This window comes from Actinia tenebrosa, unplaced genomic scaffold, assembly GCF_029948245.1.
Source record: "Actinia tenebrosa isolate PJP-AT-01 unplaced genomic scaffold, QUT_ActTen_1.0 PGA_scaffold12__29_contigs__length_12842862, whole genome shotgun sequence".
Taxonomy (NCBI): Eukaryota; Metazoa; Cnidaria; class Anthozoa; order Actiniaria; family Actiniidae; genus Actinia; species Actinia tenebrosa.
In genome coordinates, this window is record NW_028292572.1 from 5,737,736 (window position 1) to 5,765,625 (window position 27,890).

At 37.8% G+C, this 27,890-nt stretch overlaps 2 protein-coding genes across 3 annotated transcripts; one reads left to right on the plus strand and one right to left on the minus strand.

Moving 5' to 3' along the window:
* The first annotated feature begins 1,164 nt into the window (after positions 1–1,164).
* On the plus strand, positions 1,165–4,429 carry LOC116304061 (uncharacterized). Its single transcript, XM_031713712.2, has 3 exons — positions 1,165–1,394; positions 2,318–3,445; positions 3,540–4,429. Exons 1-3 carry the CDS (start codon positions 1,226–1,228, stop codon positions 4,301–4,303), a joined length of 2,061 nt encoding a protein of 686 aa, XP_031569572.1. The 5' UTR covers positions 1,165–1,225; the 3' UTR covers positions 4,304–4,429.
* Positions 4,400–27,853, minus strand: LOC116304066 (nucleolar protein 14). 2 transcript variants are annotated; one of them, XM_089028413.1, is made up of 28 exons: positions 27,561–27,853; positions 26,799–26,840; positions 26,587–26,679; positions 25,418–25,547; positions 24,316–24,383; positions 23,662–23,727; positions 22,924–23,016; positions 21,545–21,628; positions 20,199–20,267; positions 19,783–19,862; positions 19,371–19,618; positions 18,262–18,347; positions 17,078–17,132; positions 15,746–15,788; positions 15,398–15,485; positions 14,770–14,855; positions 13,752–13,858; positions 13,410–13,441; positions 12,544–12,645; positions 11,627–11,689; positions 11,204–11,370; positions 10,444–10,524; positions 9,540–9,650; positions 9,222–9,255; positions 8,045–8,166; positions 7,426–7,516; positions 6,143–6,213; positions 4,400–5,726 (listed from the first exon to the last, which is right to left on the minus strand). In XM_089028413.1, exons 1-28 carry the CDS (start codon positions 27,744–27,746, stop codon positions 5,621–5,623), a joined length of 2,604 nt encoding a protein of 867 aa, XP_088884539.1. In that variant the 5' UTR covers positions 27,747–27,853; the 3' UTR covers positions 4,400–5,620. The 2 variants fall into 2 exon arrangements, with proteins under 2 accessions (XP_088884539.1, XP_088884538.1); XM_089028412.1 differs by having other exon boundaries at positions 24,316–24,386.
* Positions 27,854–27,890: the final 37 nt, after the last annotated feature.

The following is a 27,890-nucleotide window of genomic DNA, read 5'->3' on the forward strand; positions in this document are numbered from 1 at the left end:
TGTGGGGCTAGTAAGAACGTCTTGCTAGAGATCTCTATTTTCGTTTGCTTACGTGACTATGACTCGCGCTACTGAGCGCGGAAGCAGGAAAATCGTATCTTATGCTTTTTTTTTTTGGTGTAAAGTTTACTATTTTGAGATTCGCGTGTCCGCAGTCATAGGAAGAGAAGGCTGTAGTTATTCCCTTCCTTTATGCACCATCGTTTGTTGGTTTTATTTGTATAGCTTCGTGATTTTGTTTATCAACCCTCACGATAATATATTCAGAATTATCGTCGGATTGTTCTACGAGGGTAGAACCGCAGTAAATGCAGTGCTGACGCCATTGGTCGAAATCAGTGCACCTTCGTCATTGCTTTGCAACTGAAACTTGAAGAATGCCCAAGCAACAATTTTGTAAACAATCTCGTACCCAGAGCCTACGTTTCTTCTGGCCTTGGACGAAGGACGAGGGCTCTGGCATAATTCATTTTTTGAGACCAGGATTTCTTGGACTTCTGGCTAAGCACGTCGGCTGGAGCCCGCATTTGTTTATGGTCAGCATCTGAGCACATATTTGCGCGCGACGAATTTGCACTTCAGTTACGTCACTGATGACGTATGTCTAACTGACATTATGACGTCAATAATAAGCTTTCTTGATCATTCTCATTATTTTTTAATGAATTGAGCTGCGAGTCTACAAAGTTCTTGTAGAATCTGTTATTTCAGTGCATATCGAGATGGAAAATTTAAAACAAAACAATCGGAAAAACTCGCGTTAGTCACCAGAACGAGCCATGGTAAGGATAATAGACAAGGAGTTGAATTGTGAAGAAAAGAGATCAGAAAATGAAAGGCGTGGTTCGGAATGTAATTTGTCTTGCGCTTTGCATCGCTGGAATGTTGGATGAGAACTTTCAATCATATACTATTTTTTAGTGAAAACTGGAAGAGAAAAACGATATAAAAGCGAGGAATAGAAAAGATTACGGAAGAAAAAATAACGTGAAAGTGGGAAATGAAAAGACAAGGGTTCAGATAATATGACTAAATGCGATTTGGAAGAGGGATTTCATCCATATTTTTTGGTTAATGAAAAATGGGAGGCACAACAAGTAAAACAAGTAAAACAGAAAAGGAACATATCGTGAAAATATATGATTTAAAGAAGGAATATTTTGTGAAAGATAGGACTTACATTTGTGACAAGTGTAGTGGGGAGTAATGAAATGATAAAATTGAGATGGTTTGTTTTCCTTTGCAGTTGACAACAAGGGTTGTTCGAGTAAAGCAACAGAAGAGAAGTAACGAAGAGTCTTATTTCGAGTCCTGGTGTATGTGCAATGGATTTTTCTTTCTGCTTCTGCTGACATCTGGTCAGCTTTTCCCAAAGGCTGAAGACAAGCCTAAAGGTAAGAATAAGAAGATAGAGAAACTGCAATGCACTTGGTCACAGGCCAAGGGCGTGAGTTAATAATGAAACTGTAAGGGTAAAAAGAACTGATCACAAGAGTACTTTCTCTATATCAAACAATTACATATTGTCTAGCATAATTACTACAGACAATAACTGCAGAAATCTTTAGGTAAATGTAAGAGGTGCTAGCTTCATATGCAGCAAGGTCCTATTATACGATTTGATCAATCTTCACCATAGTTAATGAAGCCGAATCGTTGGGAAATCTACTGTTCTAGGTTTTTGTTCGACTTTATTCATTGTTACATGACGTTGACCGTGCACAGAGAAGGAAAAGCTGCTCCGTTTGTTCATAGTATTCCTCGGGAAAATAGAAGTTTCTTTCCTAAACAAACGTCTTGAGAAAGTTATTTTTTATTTAATCCTAATTGATTATTAGAAAGGAAATCGCCCATTTTAATTCTATCTCATTATCGATCATTAAGTAACTAAACTGTATCTGCGCGTAAATATATATCCGCTTAGTTTGTGGTCATCGAAAGAAAGTTTCCACTTTCAAAAATGTTTTCGTGAAAATAATAAGGAAACCAGTATTTTCAGCCATACTTGCTTTGGTTCATTGTGCAAGGTCATGTTATAACATGATGGTATGGTTCAACATCGCTCACCAAACAACAGCTGTATTCTATGGATTTTCCAAACCATTCCGCTCTATTAACTTTGTCGTCACTAACGGGTAGCTTATTTATTTCCTACTAGTGCATGTACGTCCCTGTTAGGCGAATGCGTCGCATTTTAGCAAGCTCCACGCATAAAGTCTTGTATAGGATCAAGAAACAATATCATGTTTTGGTTGCACTGAATTTTGTTATAAGTTTAAAAGGAATACCATTTGATGGGTTCTCTTTTCTTGTCTAGTTACAGAGAATCCCTTCATTCAAGGGCAGGAGAGTCAAGCTGAACCAAGGTCTGTTCCCTTCATCCCTGGACAAGAATATCAGAAGTTTGACTACAAAGTAAAAGTGATCAGGAGAAGAAAGAGGAGTGGTGTGCGAGGCAGAAGAAAGAGAAGACCAAAGATCAGGGGCGATTTGTATGACGAGTGGACGGCAGAAAGTCCCCAAACTGTTGATGACGTTGGTCTGTTTACACGACTGTGGCGATGGTTGTGTTCTTTCTTTACCTGGAAAACAACCTCAACAACATCGCAACGAGACGAGTTTAAAGAAGTGTGTAAGGAAGATGTTGAGAAGACTGCAAGGCAGGAAGATGCTGGTGTTAGAATACAGAAAGAACTTGATGACAAGGTGGTGGTGGTTGTAAGAGACGAAAAAGGTGACTATAAAGAGACGACAACTAGTGATATCAGAGACGAGGAGCTGAAGTTGGAAAATGACATTACAGAGGAAGAAAACAATGACTGCATTGTGGAACAGAAAGTAGCGATTCAAAAGGATGACAAATCGAATATGGAAGATGGTTGCACGACTAAAACTGTTGCTTCTAAATGCTGTCCAGTTCGAAGATTGGAGACTCATGTCTTGCAGAAGACAGACAAGCCAAAGACTTATAACGTGGTTCCACTGAAACAGCTTGAGAGCAAAGTTCAGATGCCAGTGAGGACTGAAACTGTTGCCTCTCAATGCTGTCCAATACGAAGATTGGAGACTCATGTCTTGCAGAAGACCGACAAGCCCAATACCTATGTGGTTCCACTGAAACAGCTTGAGGGCAAGCCGTCCACTCAGCTGCAAGTTACAGAAGCATCTTTGGAGGTTGGTGAAGCAAAGTCCCATGACGTCAGTACTTCGAGTTGTTATCGTAAAGAGATATGGGACACTCATGTCCTACAGAAGACAGACGACCCAAAGACTTTCAATCTGGTTCCATTGCAAAAGAAACGACTTCAAGATGGCAAAGTTGCCAAAATTACTTCATGGAGTAAAGATGTAATTCCTAACACATCCACAAGGGACGCGCAGTTGCAGTCCAGTGGCTTATCTACACCTAGACTCCTGCCCAGCAAAGGAAGATCAACTTTCAAAGGTAAGACAATTTGCTGGGTTACTGGTGGCCGTTACTGATGCTAGAACATGTATTTCTAGAACGAATATTGAATGCTTCTGTTTTATTTTTTAAGATGATAGTCAACCAGACAGAAAATCGAGAGAAAACAACCAAAAGAAAGATCACATGACATCAACTAGTCGTTCTTATCACAAGCCAAAAAAGAATTCTCGTTATTCTAATTCCAAACGAACTGGAGGTCCATCCTGCAGAGAGGAGTTGGGTTTGTCCTGGCGTAACCAATCGAAAGAATCTGCCGAATCATCCAAAGGTCATATGTATTTAAGCTGGCGCCAAAAGGAGTGTCAAAGTTCTGAATCTTCTTCGTCTTCTTTAAGCTGGCGAAGTTCATCGTCTAAAGGAGATATGTCTAGCAACTGGCGACAACACGATTATACTGCACGGTCTTCTTCTAGAACGACTCAGCCATTAAGTTGGCGTAAACACAAGGAGAATACTAGAGACTCTCCTAATGAAGAGATGCTTTACAACTGGAGAAATGATAGACAAACTAAAGTTCCGTCTTCTGCATCAAACTGGCGAATAACATCCGAGTCAAGACCTAGAAAACAAAGAAACAACACAAAAGAGAAGTCAGCAGAGAAATTATACCAAGTAAAACCAGAAAAAGAAAGTGAGCAGAAAGTTGTGAAGGAATGTATGCCAAGAAAGACTTATGCAGAGGCTGTTGTTAGAGGAGGCTCGGGCCCTTTCACTTCTGTCAGAAACTCGCCAGTAAATACTGCTTTGAATACTCGTCGAGTTGAGCCAAGAGCTTGGGCATCCAAAGGTCGACGAAGAAACATTCCTCGAAGATCAGAAAGACACTCAGGATAACATGAACTACAGGCCTATCAAACGAGATTATCTCATTCTCATTATACCCCTAATATTACCTCTCTTAAACTTTTCCATCCACGACATGGAGATGTATTTACAAATTAAAAACCTCTTGTTTTTGTAGCACGCTTTTCGTAAATAAAACTGCATTATTTTCACTGAGTGTCATTATAAATAATCATGGTAATATTAATCCACGTATTGGTAAATCCAGAACGATTACAAGGGGGGTGACTGTCACATAGCGTCCATTTTAAGTCTTGAGTTCTGCATCACCCTTGTTTTTCGACTTCAATGGAGGAATATGTGACTAGTAACCTTAGCCATACCCCCCCTGGATTCGCCCTTGCAAGGATGAAAGAAACTTTATTTGGCAAACGGGTTTTATTTTCGAAAACCCTACCCCCCCTCCCCCCAGGAGGAGTAATTATAAATCGTAATTTTCTTTGGAACGAGTTCTCCATATTTTAATCTTAAAAACTAAGGCCCCGTTTACATTATTTAGGTATCCGTATCCGGAAATTTTCAAAAACGGTCTCCAGAGTGGAAATTTTTTAATACGCTCCGAATACGGATACGTGTGGACGGTCGTATCCGCAAATTTTCGAATACGCTGACGTAAACACGATTTTACGCATGCTCGATAAGAAAAACTATCCGTCAAAGGGACTAGGCACTAGCGTGCATCAGCGGATCAAGAAATTTCCGGATACGTGTGGACAGTGAAAACGATTTGAAAACGATTCGAATACGCTGCGTGTGAACGCAAACATTTTCGTATCCGCGAAAAAAATTTCCGGATACGTGTAGACGGGGCCTAAGGCTTCCGGCTTGAACTTTAAGTTAGTGATCAATAGACCTTACTCGTGGTGTGACAATGTTTCCCTAATTGAACGTGACAAACCTCTAGGGGAATGAACAGCTATTCACCATTTTCCATACATTGGTTCACTGGTCAAACACATAGCGCTCAAGCGAGGCACCAAGGTACTTTCAAAGGATTATTCAAATTTGAGCCTTGCAACCTCGACTGAATGCTTTGTGTTTGACCAGTGAACCGATGTATGGAAAATGGGGAATCGTTTTGAAAGTCGTCGGGATATCATCGTTATTCCTTTCGTATCCTTTGGTATACTCAAGAATTGATCGAAAAGAAAAAACAAAAGAAAATGAATCCTCTGGAGGCTTGTCACGCTGAATTGGGAAAACATTGTCACACAACAAATAAGGTGTATTATTTATTGAAAACCCTGTCCAGTAAAACTATTTCCCATTTTCGGCGTTGATCCTTCAATAAAAAGATCTCATTTTCCATCATCTTTTCAGTTTTCTTTTCTTTCTATTCATCACGTTCACTTCTGCTTGTTCATTTCCCAACATGTGTTCGATTTCTTTGACTTTACGCATGCGCTCTGCATCCCTACGATAAATAACAAAAGTAACGTCATTTAAAGATCCTTTGTTCCACAAAATTATAACTCCTAGCCATCTGCAATGAGTCAGGTTGCAAGGGTAATTGGCTCGTAAAAAGTGTGCTGTATTCATGTATCTATATACCGAATCAAAATATGGCGACCAATTTGAATAAATATTGTTCTGCACTCTCCTCGTGTTCACGTGGAAAAAGAATTTTCACATGTAAGAGAAGTCAGTGCAGAACAATAGCTTTTCAAATTGGTGGCCATATTTCGATTCGGTGTACAGACGCCAACAGAAGCTAATGGTTTATGACATCAACTTCAATCTGGAATCCCTCTTTTGTGGCCAAAAGAGTACAATAAAAATCTAAAAAAGTTGCGCATGAAATGAACGCGCCAAACCGCGTATAAAGATTACCTTTCAAGTTGTTCTTGTAGTTTCTGCCTGGACAGGAATTGACTATCTTTACGAACCTCTCTCACAGCACCCTGAATTTAGAAAAAGTATGTTGGGGATTAGTTAAGGGGCTTATATATTCTGTATATATAAATGTTTATATAATTATTTCGATTTGTTGCGTTACTAATCCTATTATGATATACGTGATACATATTTACATCAATAAGTTATAAATCTAGCTTCATTCATTCCTCACGTATTGAGGGGGTTAATCCAATTTTGAATCTCTGTTCTGCAGAGCTGGCCTCGATATCGTATGGAATTACTTTGAATATTCATGCATCCAGCGAAGGTCTGTAGAATTTTAAAGTGTTTGCATTGTTGAAGTTGTGCATTCTTTACTTTACTGTTGGTATTTGTGAATATTTAGACACTGATACGAGGCTAACCCTGTGCAAATGAGTCTGTCATTAAGGAACACAGCGGCATTTGACTAATTCGAAAACGATGTATGCCATCATTATGTACAAATTGTAGTACATGGTTGGCGAAAACAAAAGAATCTAAATCTTTTTCAGTGGCAATATATAACATCTTTCGATTGCACGTTACGTCATCGCGGCCTCTCGGGGGAGCGTTGGTGCCATTTAACAAAAGATTTCTTATTAGCATCCATTGTTAACAGCACCAAGATGGCCGTCATGTTTTTATCTTTTGACTCTCCTGGGAATGCTTGCAACCCATCAATTGGGTATGTATACACTCAGAAGCATAGAACATAGGAGCTGAGACCGAAATGGCACATGGGAAATGACATAATCATATTATAATTTATTCATTTGCGCCATCCATGCAGTCGGTTTAGGATGCCAAACGCGTATTAAAAACAGTGGATGATGCCACGGGTCGCCGGTCACAGCATGAATCTAATTAACGTACTTCCCATGTGCCATTTCGGTCTCAGCTTCTATGTTCTATGTTTCTGAAGCCGACGACGATTCTTTAATAGTCCCCTTCACGCTTCCCTGCGCCATCTTGAAAGGTAGCCATGCCTTTGCATCGAAGCGAGACGAACGGTGAGCTTGCAATGACAGATACCTTTTTTAACACCTTGGACAATTATTCGCATGTCTCTATCATTGCAAGCTCACCGTTCGTCTCGCTTCGTTGCAAAGGCCCGGCTACCTTTCAAGATGGCGCAGGGAACCGTGAAGGGGTCTATTGAGTGTACTTATCTGAGAAATAGTAAGACCTCGAAGAGACGCACTTACAACTTTAATCTTGTCTTCTGCAATACTCACCTTAAATTCTCTTTTTAGTTTATATTTGAGTTTTTGTACTTCATTTGTTTTCTTGTTGCCTACTTTGGCTTTCTTGGACTTGATTTCATAACTACATATGAACGGGAAAGTAAGAGGAATGAATGGGAAGAGAATATAAAAAGATAAATGGTATGCAGTACACTTGAGCTTGTATGAAATTGCTTCTCATTTCCAACTTCTTTTGGATGGAAGGTTTAGAAGGTTTACGCTAAAATGCTCTGTTGAAACCATTCTCTGTGGTGACTACATGTATACACTTATTTCAATAAAGTTAGTCACCAAAAACCTAGAAAGCTGTGATCGCTGAGAATCATGGGAAATATTTCATATTCAACAAAGGTTTTGACACAAACTGCAGCAGTTGAGGATGCTCAGAGGAAGTTAACTTGTAACTGGTAGAAGAACTCAAGTCCATCAACAGTTATCAAGCGGTTGAAACATGTAAAATGTATCTACCCATAATCCTTGTCGCTCTCGCCTTTGTAGCTTTTCAGGTGACTAACTTTATTGAAATAAGTGTATGGTATACAGACATACATACAGACAGACAAAAAGATAGACAAACAGACAGATAGACAAGTTAAAGTTAGCTACATACTGTTCTTGGAACTTCGGTGTGAACGCCTTCAAAGGTTCTGGTCTTCTTGCGTGTAATGTTAAGTGATTACGAGGCTGATCGGAACATGTCGTAAGACTTTGACGAAGTGAGGACTGAAGGTCCTAAAAATAGTACAGATAAATTAGCCATTCCGAGGTTGAGGGAAACACTGGGTCGAGTTGAAATTGCAGTGCATTGTGGGACTGTTCTATAGGGGACTAAATATAGGCACCATCTTGGAAAACTGGGTCGAATTGAGATAGACCCCTTTCGAATTCCAAATTACCGCTGTGTTTCTTGATTACAGACTCATTTACTCAGGCTTAGCCTCGATTTTGTGCAGAATATTCACGTGTTCCAGTCAAGGTCCGTCAAGTTTCAAAGTGTTTGTATTGTTGAAGTTGTGCATTCTTTACTTTACCGTTGGTATTTGAAAGTAATTAGACACTGATTCGAGGCTTAGCCTGAGCAAATGAGCCTGTAATCAATAAACACAGCGGTAATGTGGAACTCGAAAAGGGTCTATTCCAATTCGACCCAGATTTTTCCTAAAACTCGGAATGATTAATAAATAGCATTGATATAAATGACGAAAATAAATCCATGCATGGAGCGGTTTTCGTATAATCGTGTGGGAAACATAAGGAGCTGACATAAAGCGCGCACACGTTACGACACGTGGTAACCCTGTGGATCGCGCACGGAGGAATGAGTATTAAAATGGCAAATTTCTGCAAGCGGGTTCTTAAGGTGGCTGACAGTGTAAGTTACGTGTTCGGAGAAAATTACTCTTGTTTCTTCCTTAGTTTCGGTTTTATGACTTTTATGCTTGATTTTCTCTATTTTCTTCCAAAATTGTACAAACGTATGTCGTTTTGGAGTGATTATCTCAAAAATAAGCTTGGGACACGCCATTTTTCTTTGCATTTTTGAAATCAGTATTAAATTTCAGTTTAAGAAAGTTTTGATTTTCAATTTTCTGTTTATGATTTACCAAAGAAGTCAGCCACCTTAAACCACTAGGTTCTTACACGCGGGTTTTTATTGTATCTGTTAGGATTTCAGGGTACTGCTACTAGCTCTGAGAGCTATCGTGGCTTGTAAAAAGCATACAGTTTGGGCATGCCAGGAGCATTGTGCTTGCATTACAGATTTTGTACATTCATTTCTATCTTACCTTTACGGGTTGAGGGTATGACTGAATAGGTATCCTGGAAAAAAAAAAAAAAAAAAAAAAAAGAGAAATTAATGCATTTTTAAATGATCTCTTAATATACACTTCTTAATTGTTCACTCACGTGACAAGGCAGCCATATTGGTTTACCAAACAATAGAAACCTTCTGCACAGTTTTTGCAGAAAAATAGAGTTTAATTCCCGGAGGATAGAAAATGTATTTTCATATGCCAACTATCGAAATCCATTTTCCTCGTACTCTGATAGTGAAAACGCTCTATTGGGTCGAGGGAGAAAATCAATGAAGGAATGGTTGTTACCTTTGTAAATGTGCTAGTACTGGATCAAATATCTCCTTGAATGACGGTAAGTCCTTGTATAACAGTGCAAACTGATCTGTCAAATGTAACGCTAGATGAACGGCTCCAATCCTGGAAAAAAAGACATTCTCTTCAATGCTGTGAAATCAGCAATGCGATTGGATGGTGTGCATTTGATGCCTGTCTTTTTGATTGGTTCATGGCGAAAGCCACTTCACTGTCCGACAGTCACGGTGTTTTACGTTTTACGTGTTTTACAAGAAATCCTCTAACCAATCAAAATCGATTTTGACAGAGGTCACAGTGACGGATCCATACCGATTTCAAGGGGGGTGACTGTCACATAGCATCTTTTTCAGGTCTTACTTTATCCTTCATTCTTCAGTATTATTTTTCAACTTCAAAGGGGCATGACTTGTCACCGAATTCACCCCCCCCCCCTCCCCGGATCCGCCCCTGGGTTAACCGGTTACCGGCCACCCGGTTAGCTCAGTTGATAAGAGCGTCGTTCTGTTGTGCGGGAGGTCGTGGTTCAAGCCTCGGCCGGACCAATACTCAGGGTCTTAAAATAACTGAGGAGAAGGTGCTGCCTTTGTAATTACATCTTCAGATGGTTAGGCCTATCTTCCGCAGGGATCTCCTTGGCTCTTTTTGCTTCTTGGCCTTTCTATCTCGTTCCTAGTTCTTTTCTGCCATAAAATTTAACACAGGGATCCCAAGAGAGATGGGATAGCCTGACCACGGATGACCACGTTAATGGCGGTCCCGTCCCTAACTAACTAGAGACGTTATAAAAAGGGCCACGAGTTTATCAGTTGAATTACTGTCAAGTGTTATCTCCTATAAACAAAGCTGATTTATTTTTATTTATTTCAATAGGTGTCTGAACATACAATGAACTAACCTTATAGGTAGAGTATCACGATGGTCTGAGTCACAAGGCGTCAATGCTTCAGATAGCACGAAGGGTTTGATAGCCACATCTCTGAGATCAATGAAAAGTGTTTCTAGTTTAGCTGTTGGTTTTTGATGCAAATTTTTTTCCAGGCCCCTACCTAAACGCCGGTTTAGACGGTACGATTTTCGCCTACAACTATCGTATACAACACGCTCGCACCTTCCTACAACTCGAGTCGTGGCGTGTAAATCAAGCCTACAACTCGCCTACGACAGACGCGAGCGTGTTGTATACGATAGTTGTAGGCGAAAATCGTACCGTCTAAACCGGCCTTAATAGCATTGATGTTTTTCGGGTACTCCCTTCAATCGTTTAAAAAATCCTCCCAATTCTCCGTTTGACCTTTCAAGGCTGCCCATGTTCCACTAAAAAAAATGAGGCCCCCCATTTTCTCGTCTACCCCCCCCCCCCTCCGACTTAAATAGTGACTGGTCCCTTAGCAAATTAAGGGATCCATATACACCTCTTCACCTTGCGTGTTATGCTTTCCCACTTCAGAACACGTATCATTCTCTCAGGAATAAGATTTTTTCGTTTGAGTGCATCCATATTCATGTGTCTCCTCATGTATTACCGTTAAACAAAGAAATTATACTCAAGAGAATGACACGAGGTCTGACTGAATGGAGACTAATTACGTCCAACGTCCAGGGTCTATTTACTATGTCCTTTCTTAAATCAAATTCAAAGTACAACAGCTTCGTACCTTGATTTTTCTTCTGGCTTGAGTGTCAGTAAATCTGACCATTTGCTGTTGGCTTTAAAAGGAGGAGCAACCTGAGGGACTGGGGCTGACTTGTCTGATGCAAGAAACAGGACTCCACACAAGAAGTTGATTGCTTCAGGGACGAATCGTTTGGACAACCTTACACACTAAAGATTAAGAGAATAGAGCTTTTAAATTGTTTAAAAAACAGCTAAAACGAAGTCGTTTTTCCACACAATTGACGTCACACTATAACAAAAACAACAACAACAACAACAACAACAAACAAACAAAAAAACAAAAAAAAACAAAAAAACCACAAAAAAAAAACCCCCCCAAAAAAAAGAAAATTGAAGAACGCAAAAAACTTTTTGCGGATACAAAAATTTGCGGATACGTGTGGACGGGGCCTAAAAGCATTACCTCGAGGTAAAGATTACACAGGAACAGTCCTTTGAGCACATCAGTCAGGGATCGAACACAACTCTGCAAAGTAGAATTATTCAGTGTCATGGTTTTGTTCTGTCATATAAAAAGGTTGTTATGTAGCAGGAATCAAGTTGTTATACACTTATTTGAATAAAGTTAGTCACCTAAAAAGCTACAAAGCTGAGACCGACAAGGATTATGGATAGACACATTTTACATGTTTCAACCGCTTAATAACTGTTGATGGGCTTGAGATCTTCTACCAGTTACAAGTTCACCTCCTCTGAGCATCCTCAACTGCTGCAGTTTGTGTCAAAAGCTTTACTTGTTGGATATAAAACATTTCCCCATGATTCTCAGCGATCACAGCTTTCTAGGTTTTTGGTGACTAACTTTATTGAAATGAGTATATACTTATTTCAATAAAGTTAACCAAAAAGCTATAAAGGCAAGAGCGACAAGGATTATGGGTAGATACATTTTACATGTTTTAACCGCTTGATAACTGTTGATGGACTCGAGATCTTCTACCAGTTACAGTCTCACCTCTTCTGAGCATCCTCAAGCTGCAGTTTGTATCAAAAAAGCTTTACTTGTTTGAAATGAATTGTTTCCCATGATCCCCAGCGATCCAACTTTCTAGGTTTTTGGTGACTAACTTTATATTATTGAAATAAGTATATATGTTGTATATTGATCACCTGTGCTAAGATCTGGGACATGAAGACCATGGCTGACGTACACACACAATGTTTGAGGTCAGATGTTATTATTATAAATGGTTATAAATGTTGTATATTGATCACCTGTGCTAAGATCTGGGACATGAAGACCATGGCTTACGTACACACACAATGTGTGAGGTCAGATGTTATTGTTATAAGTGGTTATATATGTTGTATATTGATCACCTGTGCTAAGATCTGGGACATGAAGACCATGGCTGACGTACACACACAATGTTTGAGGTCCGATGTTGGGAACAACAAAGACACTAAACGAAGATATATCAACTGCAAAAAAGAGATGTTTTAAAGTCAAATCAGGATTTGTTACGTAAAGAATTATCAGAGACAGCCAGCATGGTTAGTAATACATTGCTGGCGATGCACAATTTTTCTCCCATTGGCAAAGCAAATTTAGATTCTTTGCTGCAGGGCTAGTGGACGAGGAATTTGCAGCGTGTATGTTGAGGTGTGAAATTCGGTTGGCAGAACACAAAAGAAGTGTTAGGAGAAGCACGACGCGTAGCGGAGTGCTTTTCGACAATTCTCGAGTGTTCCGCCAATCCCCAAGTGCTTTATGACTGCACACAGCAAAAAAAAAAAAAAAAAAAAAAAAACTAAACAAAAACAAAAAAACAAAACAAAACAAAAAACAAAACAAAAAAAACAAAACAAAACAAAACGAAAACAAAAAAAAAAAAAAAAAAAAACAACAAAAAAACAAAAAAAACAAAAACAAAAAAAACCCAAAAAAACCAAAACAAAAAAAAAAATAAAAAAAAAAAAAAAATAAAATAAAAAAAACAAAAAAAACCCCCCCCAAAAAAAACAAAAAACAAAACAAAAAAACCCCCCAAAAAACAAAAAAAAAACTTCGGCTTTCTCCTGTCTCTCTATGGTGGTTATGGACTCGACAAGTTTTTACTTCGAAGCAACACACTCGTTCGCTTTCCGTTTTTGTTTTAAAAAACATTTAATAATTAAATAAGCCACTGAAGATTGCACTAAAAGAGGCTTTCGACAAAACAAAATAAAATCTTCAGTTGACTTACTGTTTTTAAACCAGGAAAAACAGCCTTTCCACCTGAAGTACAAAAGATAAACAGTTTGGTCACAACTAATACACACTACAAGGGGCCGCAGAGGGGATGGGGCAGAGGGGGCTACAGCCCCCACTTTTTCACGATCTAGTCTCTTATATTTTCCAATCTTAGCCCCCCCACTTTTCTTATACTAGTTTCATATATTTTCCAATATTAGTCCCCCCCCCCCCCCTCCGTGCACTTTTTCCCATACTAGTCTAGTATATTTTCCAATCTTAGCCCCCCTCCCCCCCTAGGGTGCTCTGCAGCCGGCCCTGTCTACTAGACTACTCGTAGTGATAGAGATCCTACCTTTGGACTCTCGTAGTTTATTGTATTCACTATGTAATGATTTCAATGTGTTTTGCATACAGGTACAGGCGTTTATCGGAGAGAACTGTGATATCTCGAACAGAGACCTGCAAATCAACACATGAAATGATAACTAAAAGTAATTCGACGATTGGTCCCTAGTTTGCACGTGGTGTACTCGATGTTACGGTCACTAAAATGTTCGTTAAAGTTAAGGGGAAACGTTCGTTAAAGTTAAGGAACAACACAGATAATGACGATTATTTGCTAAGGAAACAATGGCAGCTATGAGATGAGATTTAATAACGAAGATAAGAGAGCCACAACAAGTCAATAAACCGAAAAAAGGGGGGAAAACAAAAGCAGCAGCAAAAAAAATAATAAAAAGATTAAAAAATGATCTGTAGATTAAAAAGTAATCTGTAGCATGAAAAAAACCACTAAAATATACTGGGACTACGAGTAAGTCACAACCAAATTAAGAATGGACAAAAACGAAACAGAAAAAGCAATAAGGAATGAAGAAATAATCAATAACACAGCCATAAACACCACCCTACATAACAGAAGCAGCAGCAGCAACAACAGCAGCAGCAGCAACAGCAGCAACAACAGCAGCAGCAACACCAACAGCAGCAGCAGCAGCAGCAACAACAGCAGCAACAGCAGCAACGACAGCAGCAACAGCAACAGCAGCAACAGCAACAGCAGCAACAACAGCAGCAGCAACGGCAGCAGCAGCAGCAACGGCAGCAGCAGCAGCAGCAACAACAGCAGCAAGAGCAACAACAGCAGCAGCAACAACAGCAGCAAGAGCAACAACGGCAGCAGCAACAACAACAACAAGACAACTACAACAGCAGCAACAACAACAGCAGCAGCAGCAACAGCAACATCAAACACAACAATACTAAGAAACCCTTCAATTCATATATCGACTAGAGCCAGCTGTCATTATATAAAAGATCATTTCTATTGAATTTATTGTTAAGTTAAATAAAAATGACTATACACTAACTTTGTTAGTTTGTCGACTGTGCCTAATGCTGGAGGGTCTTGTTCTACTAATTCAGCAACATAACCAATGAGAATTGTAAAAAACGTCTAGAAAAAAAACAATGACAAAATAATATATTAAAGACTGGCAAAAACTCTTATTAAATGGGTAGTTCCTAAAATTTTCCATACCCCTCCCCCACGGAGAATCATTTTAAGGATTCACCCCCCCCCCCCCAACTCCCAGAAATTCCAGTTATTTTCTTCCATACAAACTCTGTTAATTCTTTCTTTCTTTGACCCCCACCCCCCTACATATTGGAAATTCCAAATTCCTGTGTGTGTGTGTGTGTGTGTGTCGGGGGCGGGGCGATTGGATAATCTCTGGAACCACACAATAAAGAAATACTCCAGCTTCGAGTTCTCTTTGCTCAGTCCTAGTTTCATTCGTGCGTTGTAATATTCAGATATATCAACCAAACCCGTAGCATTTTAATCAACTCGTATTGCTCCATAGTACCTATATTCTTTACTATACAATGGACCTTAATGAAAGAAAAGAACACATTTGTACACAATCGAGGCTAAGACTGAGCGAAGGTGAACTTGAATTGGGAGTATTCCTCAGTAAATTCCTAAATATAACAAACCTCCATTTTTGCTTTATTTTCAGGGTTGATCTTGGGATGGTTACAAGCCTTGATTCTTTGGATGATAGTCAGATGACGTGACTCTGGCCTGTTTCAAAAATGACGTCAACATTGCATCGTCATGATAGAAATAATGTGAAATAACCATTTTTTTCAAAAATCACACAATTTGATGTCGCGATAAAATAGGGTTTTGGTGGACGTCAATCAAAGTGTTTCCATGACAATGTCGGAAAACAAAAATTTTTCAAGCGCATGTGCCTATGGGATGTCATGGAAACGGCTTGATTGACATCTACTAAAACCAAGGTATCTATGATAAAATTTAAAGGCTTTTTTCTTACTAACCACGGAGAGATGAGGTCTTTAAATTCTTTATACGTCTGCGGAGCTAAAACGATACGTTCTATGTTAATAATATATATTTTATTGCTATATATGAATATAAAATGTGTTTTAATTTAAGAATTTCCAATTTAACAGATCGAACACATCAAAGTACAGCAAAGCACTCAGTGTGTGAATTTTTTCTTTCCTTAGTACTTTTAAATTCGTATGGAGCCCGGCCATAACAGCTTTTTCTACAAGTCCTATAAAAAAGGTCCGTTTAAGCCCCGTTTACACTAGCGATTTTTGTGGCGATTTTTGCTGCGTTTTTTTGTGATTCTGTCCATAATAAATAATGGTAAAGAATTTACTTGTAAAGCTTTTTTCAGGATACCAAGATTTTCCTAGACGAATGTCTCTTTTGAAGGATGAGACAAAAGATTTCATATTTCCGAAAATTGCCACAAAAATTGTAGCAAAAATCGCCGCAAAAATCGCCAGTGTAAACGGGGCTTTGCACAGGCGATATTTTCGGCGATTTGAAGAACGATTTCCGCTGCGATTCTTGCGGCGATTCACGTGCGTTCACAAATCGCTCGTGTAAACTACGATTTTGAGATTTGATAAATTCACGTCGCAGATGAATCGTCACTATTTTGAGCATGTTCGAATTTAGTGCCATTTTTCCTGTGAACCTTAACTTATTCCATGATCAAATTGGACTTTAGAACATTGAATAGAGGTTTTGCACCATCAAGTGACGGCAGCCACGTTAGATGGCAGGAACAATACAATCGTTTTACGTGAAAAAGAATTTAATTCCCGAGAGCAAAGGGATTTTGTTGTTCTTCCATCTAAACACAGGCAGCCCAAGCTATATTATGGGCGTGGACACGTGATGGTGCTAAAACTCTATTGGCATAACAAAGCAAGGGAGCACGTCAAAATTTTGATTGTGTTGGTTTATCTTCGATTTTATCGCACGTATTCTAAGATATGGCAGACGTTCCTCGTAGTTCTTGTTTACGTGCGCGCGCTACACTTTATGGCAGGCGTACCTTGCTTTAGTCGGGCTAGCGAATTTACTCCGAAAACCGACGAATTTCTTGCGAGGAGCGGAGCGACATTACACTCGTCATTCCCTTCCTTACACGATCGTAAGCCATTCGGATCGGCCGAAACCAAAACACTACGAGGAACGCCTGTCACAAGATGGATTGCGCGCGCTAGATAGATCAACCAAGAACAACGACTTTCCTTACACAAACAAAATTTTAATGTGCTCCCTTGGTCAAAGATGAAAAAAGAAAACAAAAAGAAACAAAAAGAAAAAAGAAAAAATATAATACGAACCACGAAAAGTGAAGGGAAGTTCCTTGGATATGGAGCTCTTTGGTTTTGATGCTTTCTGCAATCACAAGAACGGACTTTTAGCATAAATTTATTTATCTTAAAAACAATAAATAGAAAATCTTACTGAGCTGAGAATTATCTTAGAAAAATACAGTCCTCTCCTTTAAACAGGGATTTGAAATAATCTTGAATTCTGATCCAGGATTTTACATTTTTGATTCCCTTCTATATCTTCAATTTATAGTTAAACTAAGTAATGGGAGGAGCTGGATGTGCTAATAATTTTTTTTCTCCTCGTTACTTTGTGGTAGCCTCCTCCGCATACATCTCTCTCGTCTCTTCTCTCCTTTTGAGTATTGGGCTTCCTGTGTCTTTAAGATGAGGGGGACTGAGGAGAGGGGAGAAGAATTAGCACCTAGTCTCTTTCGACAGGAATCCCAATTCGCGACATAGGAATCCCAATTCAACAAAAAAGAGACGAAAGACGCCTGCGGAGGAGGCTAACTTTGTGGTTCCTCCTTTAAGAAGGGATCTTAAATAATCTTGAATTCTGCATCTCTGACAGGGCTGTACCCACCAACTTTTGATTGGTTCGGTTTTCAAGGGAGGGGGAGGGGTAGGTGGAGAAGAGCACTTAATATCTTTTCAAACCCATCCTAAAGTACTCAGATTTTGAATGATGCAAAAGTAATTTTTCTTGACTCGTTCTTTAGGATGTATTCATTTGAATGTTGCGAATAAATGACATCGGATCACATGAGAAGTGTTTATTCATTTTTCTTCTAATAATTTTTTAAAATCATTTTTTCAATTATTTTTCTCTCTCTCTCTCTCTCTTTTTTTAATCAAAAAACAATTCCCCCCCCCCCCCCCCCCCCAAAATTGGTTCGATTGAAACCAGACCACCGGACCAACCGTACCGGTGGCTACGGCCCTGTCTGATCCAGGATTTTACATTTTTGATTCCCTTCTATTTCTTTTATAGTTACTAAGTAATGGGAGGAGCTGGATGTGCTAATGATTTTTTTCTACTTGTTACTTAGTGGTTCCTGGGTGACATTTTCTGAGGGTTTTTTAGGTCAGAACACGATGTTTAACATTCCAGACATATTTTAGGTGTTCACGGTTTTCTTAGTTTGACCATAATAGATCAAAAAATAAAATATCACAATATTATTGCCAACCTGTGCGTTTTGACTGCTTTTTGTTTTGTTTTCAGTTTGCCTTTTTATATCCTTCTCTTCTTGTTCTCCTTCTCCTTCGTCATTTTCTGGAAAGTTAGAGTTATATGTGTTACTGTAGCTTCTGAAATACACTGGAACAGTTTGAATGGCAATCTAAGTGTCATTTTTTCCTGCCTTATTTTTTGTATGTAATGCTGACATCAGGCTTCTCTGCTAGCAGAGCCTATTTTCCTCCCCGCCTAAAAGAAGGGAGAGAAAGAGGAGAGACTCTGCTAGCAGGGAAACATCAGGCAGATGTTTGAGCTCTTTTCTCGTACTTAAATCTAACTAAATGAATAATGTACAATCATGACTGTCACAACTCTTTCTTTTGTTGTATTGTATGTACAACTTTTATCAGGACTCCTTTTAAACTAGCTATGCTAAATTGGATGTTACAGGTCTGTAGAAATATTGATTTAAATAAGATGCCTAGTCCCAGAAATTTTTCCTACTCCCCTCCCCCTGAGGAATTTGGAAATTCCAAGGGGTAGGGGGTTCAGAGAAGGAACAAAATTACAGAGTATGTATGAATTATTCTATATTTTTATTGGCAAATCCAATGTAAATATGTTTATACAGAGCCAATGAAATATGTTGTCTTGTCTTGTCTATGAAAGGAAATTGGAATTTCTGGGAGTTGGAGGGGGAGGGCTGAAAAAATTCTTCCGTGGAGAGGGGGGGGGGGTGGGGGGATGTGGAGGTTATGAATAATTTCGTGAATTACACAATTATAAAATAAGAAGATATAACTAGCTAAAAACTAGTGTGAGCTGTGTCGGTGTTTCTAATGAAACAGTAATGATGAAAAGGTCAATTATACACCGTGAAAAGATGAAAAAACTTACTGACGTTTTGGACGCTAGTCCTTCGTCGGAGTAAAAGAGAAAGAGGTGGTAGAAAGGAGCGTACATATGATAGAATAAGACAAAAGAAACCAATGAGAGCAAGGTAGGCAAGGAAACAAAAACAAACAATCAAAAGACAAAAGAAAAGGTTAGTTGAAAGTAAAGCGTTCATTAATCCTGTTGGGACTAAGAGTGCCAAAATAATAATTATAAAATACATACCACTGTCTGTATTCAGATCCTCTCCACTGTCCTCTTCATCATCATCTTCATTATCATCATCACTGTCACCACCATCATCTTCACCATTGCCACCCTCGTCGTCGTCATCTTCATCATCTTCATCTTCTTTATCATTATCATTATGTCCTGTCAGCCATTCATACTTCAGGTTTTCTTCACCATCAGGCAGGTTGATTTTACCATCATCATAGCTAAGCATGGTTCTTGTGTCTTCTCTTACAGTAAAACTGAAAAACAAGAAAAATACACAAATAAACAAAAGGGTACATTCTGAGGGAAAATGTTGGAGCTTTTGCAGAAGATTTGTGCCATCAAACAAACATCTTTCAAGATCTGCACGGTTAGCTATTCCACTCAAACAATCAACTCTTTGCCAATGTACAGTCCATACCTATCACCTAGATCATCTGCAGACATGTGCTTTGGTTTTGCATTAATGGGAATCCCCTTCATTCTTCTTATCCTTTCTTCCTAAAAAATTCAATTATGATAAATATGATCATCAATATAATAAAGGTTCAACAACAATTACCAGTAGAAAGAGATGAGAAATTTGTAAAAGATTTTTTTTTTTTTTATTGAATGATTTTTACCTTTTTTACTGCCATTTCCATAAACATGCAAACTCTGTGTCTCTGAGTTGCACGTTAAAATTTGGTTTTTCGCTGCCGCCAGTTGAAAATATGAGAGGTACCGACTGATTAGGTTTGATTGACAGCAACGAAAATCCAAATTTTAGTGTACAACTCAGAGACACAGAATTTACATGTTTATGAAAATGGCAGTAAGCAGGAAGGATTTACTTACTTCAAGCTTCTTCAGTTTTTCTTGTTCTTCCTTAGCAAGTTCTACATCTGACTTGAGCCTGTTTGTTGCCTAAAAAACAGACACTTTTAGTTTTTCAAAGTGAAATGCGGTAGCAACCGGAAGCTGTAATCAAGAACCTTTATTTACTGTTAAAGGTTCTTTCACATAGCAAAACGTACTGATAACTCAAAGTTTACTAGATAATCTATACTATTTAATCCATCAAAGTCATTGGATGTCTATGATTCTTGAACTATTAGTGAAAAATACAGGTATATGCGCCTCTACGAACGTCCAAAAATTGTATGTGTCAACTATTCCCATCAAAATATTTCAAAATCTATCCAATAATCTTTCCTTCATATTTTGATATGTAATGACGAGCATTGCATTCATCAAAAATCTGAAATAAAAAATGGGGGTCACCATTCTTTGTTTGATTCATCTTGAAAAAACACCTCAAAATAGTCGAAAACTGACACTTTTCTGAGTGGAGACTGGGGCAAGTCAGATAAAAATCGCAATTTCTCTACTCAAAAAAGAGAAAAAAGTGAAAATTGGCTTGGAACATGTTTCTTATTAGTGTACGAAAGAAAAATGCCTGAACTTTATTAGTTCCATGCTTTTAGTTGCATGCGCAGAAAAATGCATGTCATACTTTTCCCTTCCAGCCCTTCAATGTAAATCTATAATGATTAAGATTTTAGATCTAGAGTTTTTCGAGTTCCCCTTGGAAACAATAATCAAATTCAAGAAGTTTTTTTTGAATGGCTTTGGATTTTATACAAAATGATATATTATGTAGCTATCATTCATACATTCAAAGGTGGGATGTACATTTTCAAATTACTGTTAGGAACAAATTCATAACAAATATGACATACTACAAATAATGTACAATTTAACACAGGGAAAAAAAACGATTCCCAAATTGGGAATTGGTTGGGAATTTCCTTGAATTCCCAACGAATTCCCATCCAATTCCCAGAGAGAACGAAATTGGGAACGTTGCACTGATTCCCAATGTTAGTTTGTTGGGAATTTTGTTTTTCTATATTGGGTATTAGAAGGAAATTCCCAACAATAAATCCCAACGTTGGTGTTCGAATTGGGAATTCAAGGAAATTCCTAACAATTCCCAATTTGGGAATCTGTTTTTTTCCTGTGTAACAATGATATATATGACTGAATTGGAGTAATTGTGGATATGTTCGTTTTACATAAAAAATGAGATTTTTTTTCATATTTTGTTAAAAATGTGTTAGCCAAGCATGTCAAAATCCAAGATTAAAGTAAAGACTGTTCAAGTACTTTAAAAAGTAGCATGAACCCTGTAACAAACTCACCTTTCCTTTTACTTCAAATGCAAGTTCTTTTACTGTAATATCATAATCATCAGCCTTGGTGCTCTCCTGCTTGGCGTGTGGATCCTAATAGAGCAGAAAAATAATTATAAAATTTCATAAAGAGACAAATCAAGGACACCTACAGTGAGTCTGTGTTTATCACTGGGGTCCCTGTGGATACGCCACAGGCAACTCAATCTAATGGTTCATGCAAATCAAATGTTCATTATGAGATAAGAGGAGCAATAATTAATAATTCGACTCAGACAATAGCAAACCAATTTCCATCACATCAGTTTTCCCAGTGGAATTAAAATCTCGTCGCACAAAAGACTACGAAGTATCTGTTTTAAACATCTATTACTCAAAGAAGTACAGTGGAACCCCGCTCTAAGGACACCCGCTTAATAAGGACACCTCGTTATTAAGGACATGTTTCAAAGTCCCAATGAAAGCTCCATACATTTTCTGTTAAATTAACCCGCTTTATAAGGACACCCGTTAATAAGTACAAAGGACACATTTCTAGGACCTGAATGACAGTTTTCATACATAATCAACCCCTCATTAAGGACACTTGAAATTTGAAGACGTCTTTACTGTATTTGTTTATTGATATAATGAGCTGAATACGAATTATGTTGTCAGTTTTTGCGTATCAACGGATGGCGCACTGATCATTGCAGTATAGTTTGCTATTACACTATAATGAAATAGACAACGCTCAATTTTAGCAGGATTTTAAGCGATGTTCAATTAGTTTGGTTCAATCCCAGTATTTTGAACTCTGTTCAGGAAAACACTCACAGATTTCTTTAAATGAAATTATACAGCACAGTACAGTATAGTACAGAAATGGTGTAGTGCTTGTACAGTAATGTACTTTTTGTTTCAGTTTAGGCTGTTGTATTGAACATTGTAGCTGAAGTGTGCAGTACAGTCAAAAGAAAACAGTAAACAAACAAATCTCACAGACGTCTTTAAATTAAATTGTACAATACAATGTAGTAAATGCAAATGTAGTTCTTATGCAGTAATGCATTTTTTGTTCCAGTTTAGGCTGTTATATTGAACATTGTAGTTCAAGGTTTACAGTACAGTAAAGATAAATGGCTTAAAATATGTTTTCAGCTGTTTTTCTGAAACCTCAGTTAATAGGGACACCCCATTAATAAGGACAGTTTTGTCTGGTTAACGGTGCCCTTATTAACGGGGTTCACCTGTATGAGATTAATTTCACATGACAGTACGGAATCACTTCGTTTACCAATTTTCTGCAACCAGAGGTTTGAAATATGACATATTCTAACAAATTTGTTGAGCTCATGGGACATAGCAACGGTAACTAAGAGGAGTTGGAACCGAGAATTGGTACATACCCTGAATGACATAAGTTTTCTGATGTCTTTCCAGTCATCATCCAACATGTCTGTCATGTTCGTATTCTGTTCCTTAGCAGCCTGTCTTTCATGCTAGACACAGAAATGATAAAATAATTTTTTAGATTAAGAATATAGTTTACAAAAAACATCAAATGAATGCACTTTATTGAAGTATGACATGTGTTGAGTGGAGTATGGATTGTTGATATATTTTCATAATGTATAAGACAATGAATATAATGATTGCATTTATAAAAAAAAAAAAAAGAATGTTGTTGATAATGATATACTAAATTCTTATGATAGAAGTGTTGATATATTTTATCATATAGATTATCTATTATATTCAATGTAAAGCGCTGTTGAAATTCACAAATGAAATGGCGCTATATAAATTTTACTTATTATTATTATTTTTCACCATTGTAATCAGGAAAATGCTCAACTTAACAAGCACATGCTATGACATCATAAAAGAAATTGGTCAAGAGTGTGGATGGTTAGGTTTAGGGCTAGTATTGAGGTAAGGCAATACCTGGGTTCAACTCTCAGCTTGGCCCTAATGTTATTTTTTTATGAGGTTGTAGAGTAGTACTGAGACTTTTCCTTAATTCGATTATTTGAAGGAAAAAAATCTTATGTCAACCATGAATTTATTGTTATAACAAACACTTGCCCATAATCAGGAGGTAATGCAGAATTAGTTAACGTTACATCACTGGTAATGATAAGTACCTTTTTGAGTTTTGCTTTTGCAACAACTTCTTCCATGATTTCTTTCCTTGATTTAGGTTTTGAATCCTATCAGCACAAAATGCAATAAAATGTTATAGCATATTTAATATTATCACCAATAATTATTATCATCCGGTTGTATGAAGCACTACTGGCTGAGAACCTGTGAAAATCCTGTGAAAAACCTGTGAAAAATATCTCTGTATTTTCGAAATTTCAGGCATCACAGCCACATTTTAGACAAATTTGATAGGAAATATAGGCTGTGCAAGTTCTAAATATAGGAAAATATAGGATTTTCCCCCAAAAATATATGCACTTTATAGGAGCTAAGATAGCTTTTCGGTGGCGTAACCAGGGATCAGGAGGGTGCACAGGCAATAATTGGCAGCCATTTTATTTCCTTCGCCAAATATATGCTAAACAGTGTAAAAGTAAAATATAGATGTATCAATCAGCAGTCGTCCTATTTATAGGAAATATAGGAGGTCTGGGATGCCTGAAAGTTTCACAGGTTTTTCACCGGATTTTCACAGGTACTCAGCCAGTAGTGAAGGGTGGATAGCACTATCTGGTGGATAAATCTTATGGGTTTGCACCATCATGTGATGATGCAAAGCCTCTATTGTCTAAAAGCTGTTTCTCCTTAATTACCTCATTGTGATTATCTGGTTTCTTTTTCTTTAAAAATCCTCCAAAGTGGGTTTCTGCTACATCGTTTCCTGCTAAAAAAAGTGTGTACAATTAGCAAATTAGCTTAGTAAAAAAACTCAAACAGGGTTCGTGCTGAGGTAACCACTTAAAATTCAAGGACTATTCAAGGAGTATACAAGGACCCAAAAATGAATTTTCAAGGAGTATGTTCAGCTAACTATGCCAAGGTTTTACACGGTGAATGCACATGGCCGACTTTCAGATTTTCTGATCTTTCTGACTAGATCTATTTCATAACCATGCAAGTAACGATCAAAGCAAAGATTCAAGTTTTCAAGGAGTTTCGCTAAAATCATAAAATTCAAAGCTTTTCAAGTGCCCTTGAAAACGTGAATTAAATTCAAGGAGTTTTCAAGGAGTTTAAGGAGTAGCACGAACCCTGCTCAAAATACAGTACAGCCCAGATGTTTGTCACAGTGTCTGCATGTGAATTTGGATGGAGTGCGTTAATTCATTACAAGCAAAATCATGTAAACCGTGCTTTGAGGCAAGGACGCACTACACGCTTTTGAGTGTAATATTCTTTTGTTATACAATCTTTGTTTCATAACAAAGGCCATAGAAATTCAGTATTAAATTATCATTCATATTCCACACATACACAGAATGAATGAATGTGGAATCCACTGTTAACTCTTGGAGAAAATCCTTGAATCAAGGAAGAGACCAACAACACTCTACTCCCATATAGTGCCAAGCCCAAAAATTGAAACTGGGACACCAGAGGTGAGACGCGAGTTTACCATTTTGGTCCAGATTCAAGCCCTGGCTCAGACTGGATCATATGTGAGTTGAGTTTGTTTGATGTGTTGTTCTCTTGCTTGCCACGAGGGTTTTCTCCGGGATCTCCGGTTTCCTCCCTCCATAAAGAGCAACATTTGAGTTGAGTGTTGTGTGTTGTAAAAATAGAATGAGGTGTTAGTGTGTGTGGAGGGAACCTGACTGAAGAGCCCAGTATGAGGAGTGGTGGTTGTAAAATATAAATAAAAAATAATAAAAAAATGACGCTACCCCACGCTAGACTCCTAATAAAATTTCTTACCATTTTCATCTTCTTCTTCCTCATCACTGAGTCTTACATCATCAAACTTATCAAAGTCTCCAAGGGACTGGCCCATGTGAGTGAGTTCTTCCTCTTCCAGATTGTAGATACCTGATTTTTCATGGTGTTTCTGTTTAAAGATAACAGATTGTACACAATCGTAGTTGAGAATTGTTTGAAAAATGATACAAAGTTACAATAGGGTAGGAATTTGACTTATTTGATCAGTCTGTGTTCTGAAGTGATGGGAATGCCTTTTGCAAAACCTAGGTGTAGAAGTAGCCAATGACTTTCAAAAATGATTGAAAATTCATGAATGATATTTAAGGGGGGACTAGCATGAAAATCATCCAAATTTTAAATAAGCTGAAACTTTATTGGAATAACCCTTAGAGGTCTATTAATCACTGGTGAAAATTTTTTCCTGATATTCACATGGGAAGTATTATATTTTAATGAATTTTTATAGGAGTCTGTGACGTCATACACTCAGCACTAAACATCACTCCATACATTTCTTTTTAAAAAACTTCATGTTTTACTTTATTTCTGTTAAGCCCAAAGGTCCGCTTAGGGACTTAATATACATAACTCGTGGTTAGAATCATTTTATGGTATCTTTTCTTCAATACTGAGTATAAAACTAGAAGATATTTTGATTACAAAATACAAAGAAATGTATGGAGCAATGTTTAGCGTTGAGTGTATGACGTCACAAAATTCGTTAAAATATAATACTTCCCATCCGAATATCAGGAAAAAAACTTTAACCAGTGATTGCTAGACCTGTAAGGGTTATTCCAGTAAAGTTTCAGCTGAATTAAAATTTGGATGATTTTTGTGCTGGTCCCCCTTTAATAAGGATTCAAGCCAGTCCAATTTCAGAAATCAGGTGAATATGAATATCATGTAAACTTTAAAATGAAAATCCTAACTAGATACAACCACTAGTGGATGTATACTGTTCTGATACAGCACTAGTGGTCGTATCTAATTAGCATATGAACCCAAAATGTCCCAAAGGATTTGTAAATCATTCTTGAATGTCACAAATTGTTTACAATATTCACGCTCATGTCGTATCGGCCACACAATCACTTGACTCCAACTCGTGATTTTTAACCAATACAACACAGCCGCACATATTGTAAACATTATTTACGTCGTACCTGTTTCTCAATAGCAAATCTCTTTAATAGTTTGTCTTCAACTGACATTTCATTGTCATTCTCACCAAAACGTTTGTCAACAAATACATTGGCCTGAAATAAAAGGTATGTCAGCTACTTGGATAAGACTATATATACCTGTGTATATAGATCCTACATTTTTGGCCTTTGCAATGAAAGCCATGTAGTGTAAAGATGTATGCTTACTGTACCTTGTTACGCTGTTTGTACTCAGCCAATAGAGTTGTTTCCCTCTATGAACAAAGAAATTGTATAATATATAATGTAAAAAGAATCTTCGACCATTTTTTTCTGCTATTGTTTTTATTGCTACAGTGTAGGTATGGATTGAAACAACACTTGCAACATGGAAGTCGGGCAATGCGCTGCTGTCAATCAAAGTTCGACAGTTGCCAAACAATTTATTTGATTAACATTAGTCTGTTGCCTGATTTTCTTGTTACAACTGTCATAATGATAAACATGTAGCAATAAAAAGTGTGATAAAAGCAGAACAATACATATTAATGCACATGGTTATCTCTTCAAAGCCTTTAGCCTTGATGCTTAGTTATCACGTTAGAGCAATATTTGCAAATGAACAGACCACTTATGTTAGTTATGTATTTGTATTGTCTTGTTTTTCCATCCAGCCCTGCGGACACCGGTGAATTGTGTTTGTTTGATGTGTTGTTCTCTCCTATGCTACGAGTTTTTTCTCCGGGTTCTCTGGTTTCCTCCCTCCGTAAAAGCCAACATGTGAACTGAGCGTTGTGTGCATAGAATATTGAATGTAGTGGTAGTGCGTGTGAGCGAAAAGTGTCCCCAATTAGTGCGAAAGCGCTAGAACAAGACACAAGTGATTTTGTGCCTTGAGCGCATTTGCACTACGTTATTTTGTTTGTGACAAGAAAAGCCACGACAAATTATTAAGTGATGTAACATGTAAAAGGGGTACAAATTATTCATGTTACCTTTTTAATAGCCTTTGACCTCGATACACCAGGCAAGCCTCGATCATGCTTCATCTTCCTACCGAGGATCTCATGTTTTCTCTTGTTTACGTGCACTTCAAAAGGGTTATTCGCTACTGATTCCTGACGCTGTGCTGTCTTTGAAGCCTTCTTGGCAGCCGATATAGACTTCTTTACCTTACCCATCCTCAAAATTCACTATATCCTTTGTATTTTTCTTTTTTTTAACTAAATCTTATGAGAATCAAACATTTGCACGTCAGCGTTTTGCACGTGTAGGCCGCCATTTTGTTCTTTCGTGATCGTAACATATTTTTGAGCTCAAACCGC

Excerpts from the sequence above, each read along its gene's own strand:
- LOC116304061 (XM_031713712.2), top strand. The coding sequence starts at position 1,226 with ATGGTTTGTTTTCCTTTGCAGTTGACAACAAGGGTTGTTCGAGTAAAG. Across the intron at positions 1,395-2,317 it reads GGCTGAAGACAAGCCTAAAG|TTACAGAGAATCCCTTCATT; the intron begins GTAAGAATAAGA and ends TTTCTTGTCTAG. Across the intron at positions 3,446-3,539 it reads AGGAAGATCAACTTTCAAAG|ATGATAGTCAACCAGACAGA; the intron begins GTAAGACAATTT and ends TTATTTTTTAAG.
- LOC116304066 (XM_089028412.1), bottom strand. The coding sequence starts at position 27,746 with ATGGGTAAGGTAAAGAAGTCTATATCGGCTGCCAAGAAGGCTTCAAAG. Across the intron at positions 20,268-21,544 it reads CATTTGAAGTAAAAGGAAAG|GCAACAAACAGGCTCAAGTC; the intron begins GTGAGTTTGTTA and ends TCTGTTTTTTAG. Across the intron at positions 19,863-20,198 it reads AAAAACTGAAGAAGCTTGAA|GAAGAAAGGATAAGAAGAAT; the intron begins GTAAGTAAATCC and ends TGAATTTTTTAG.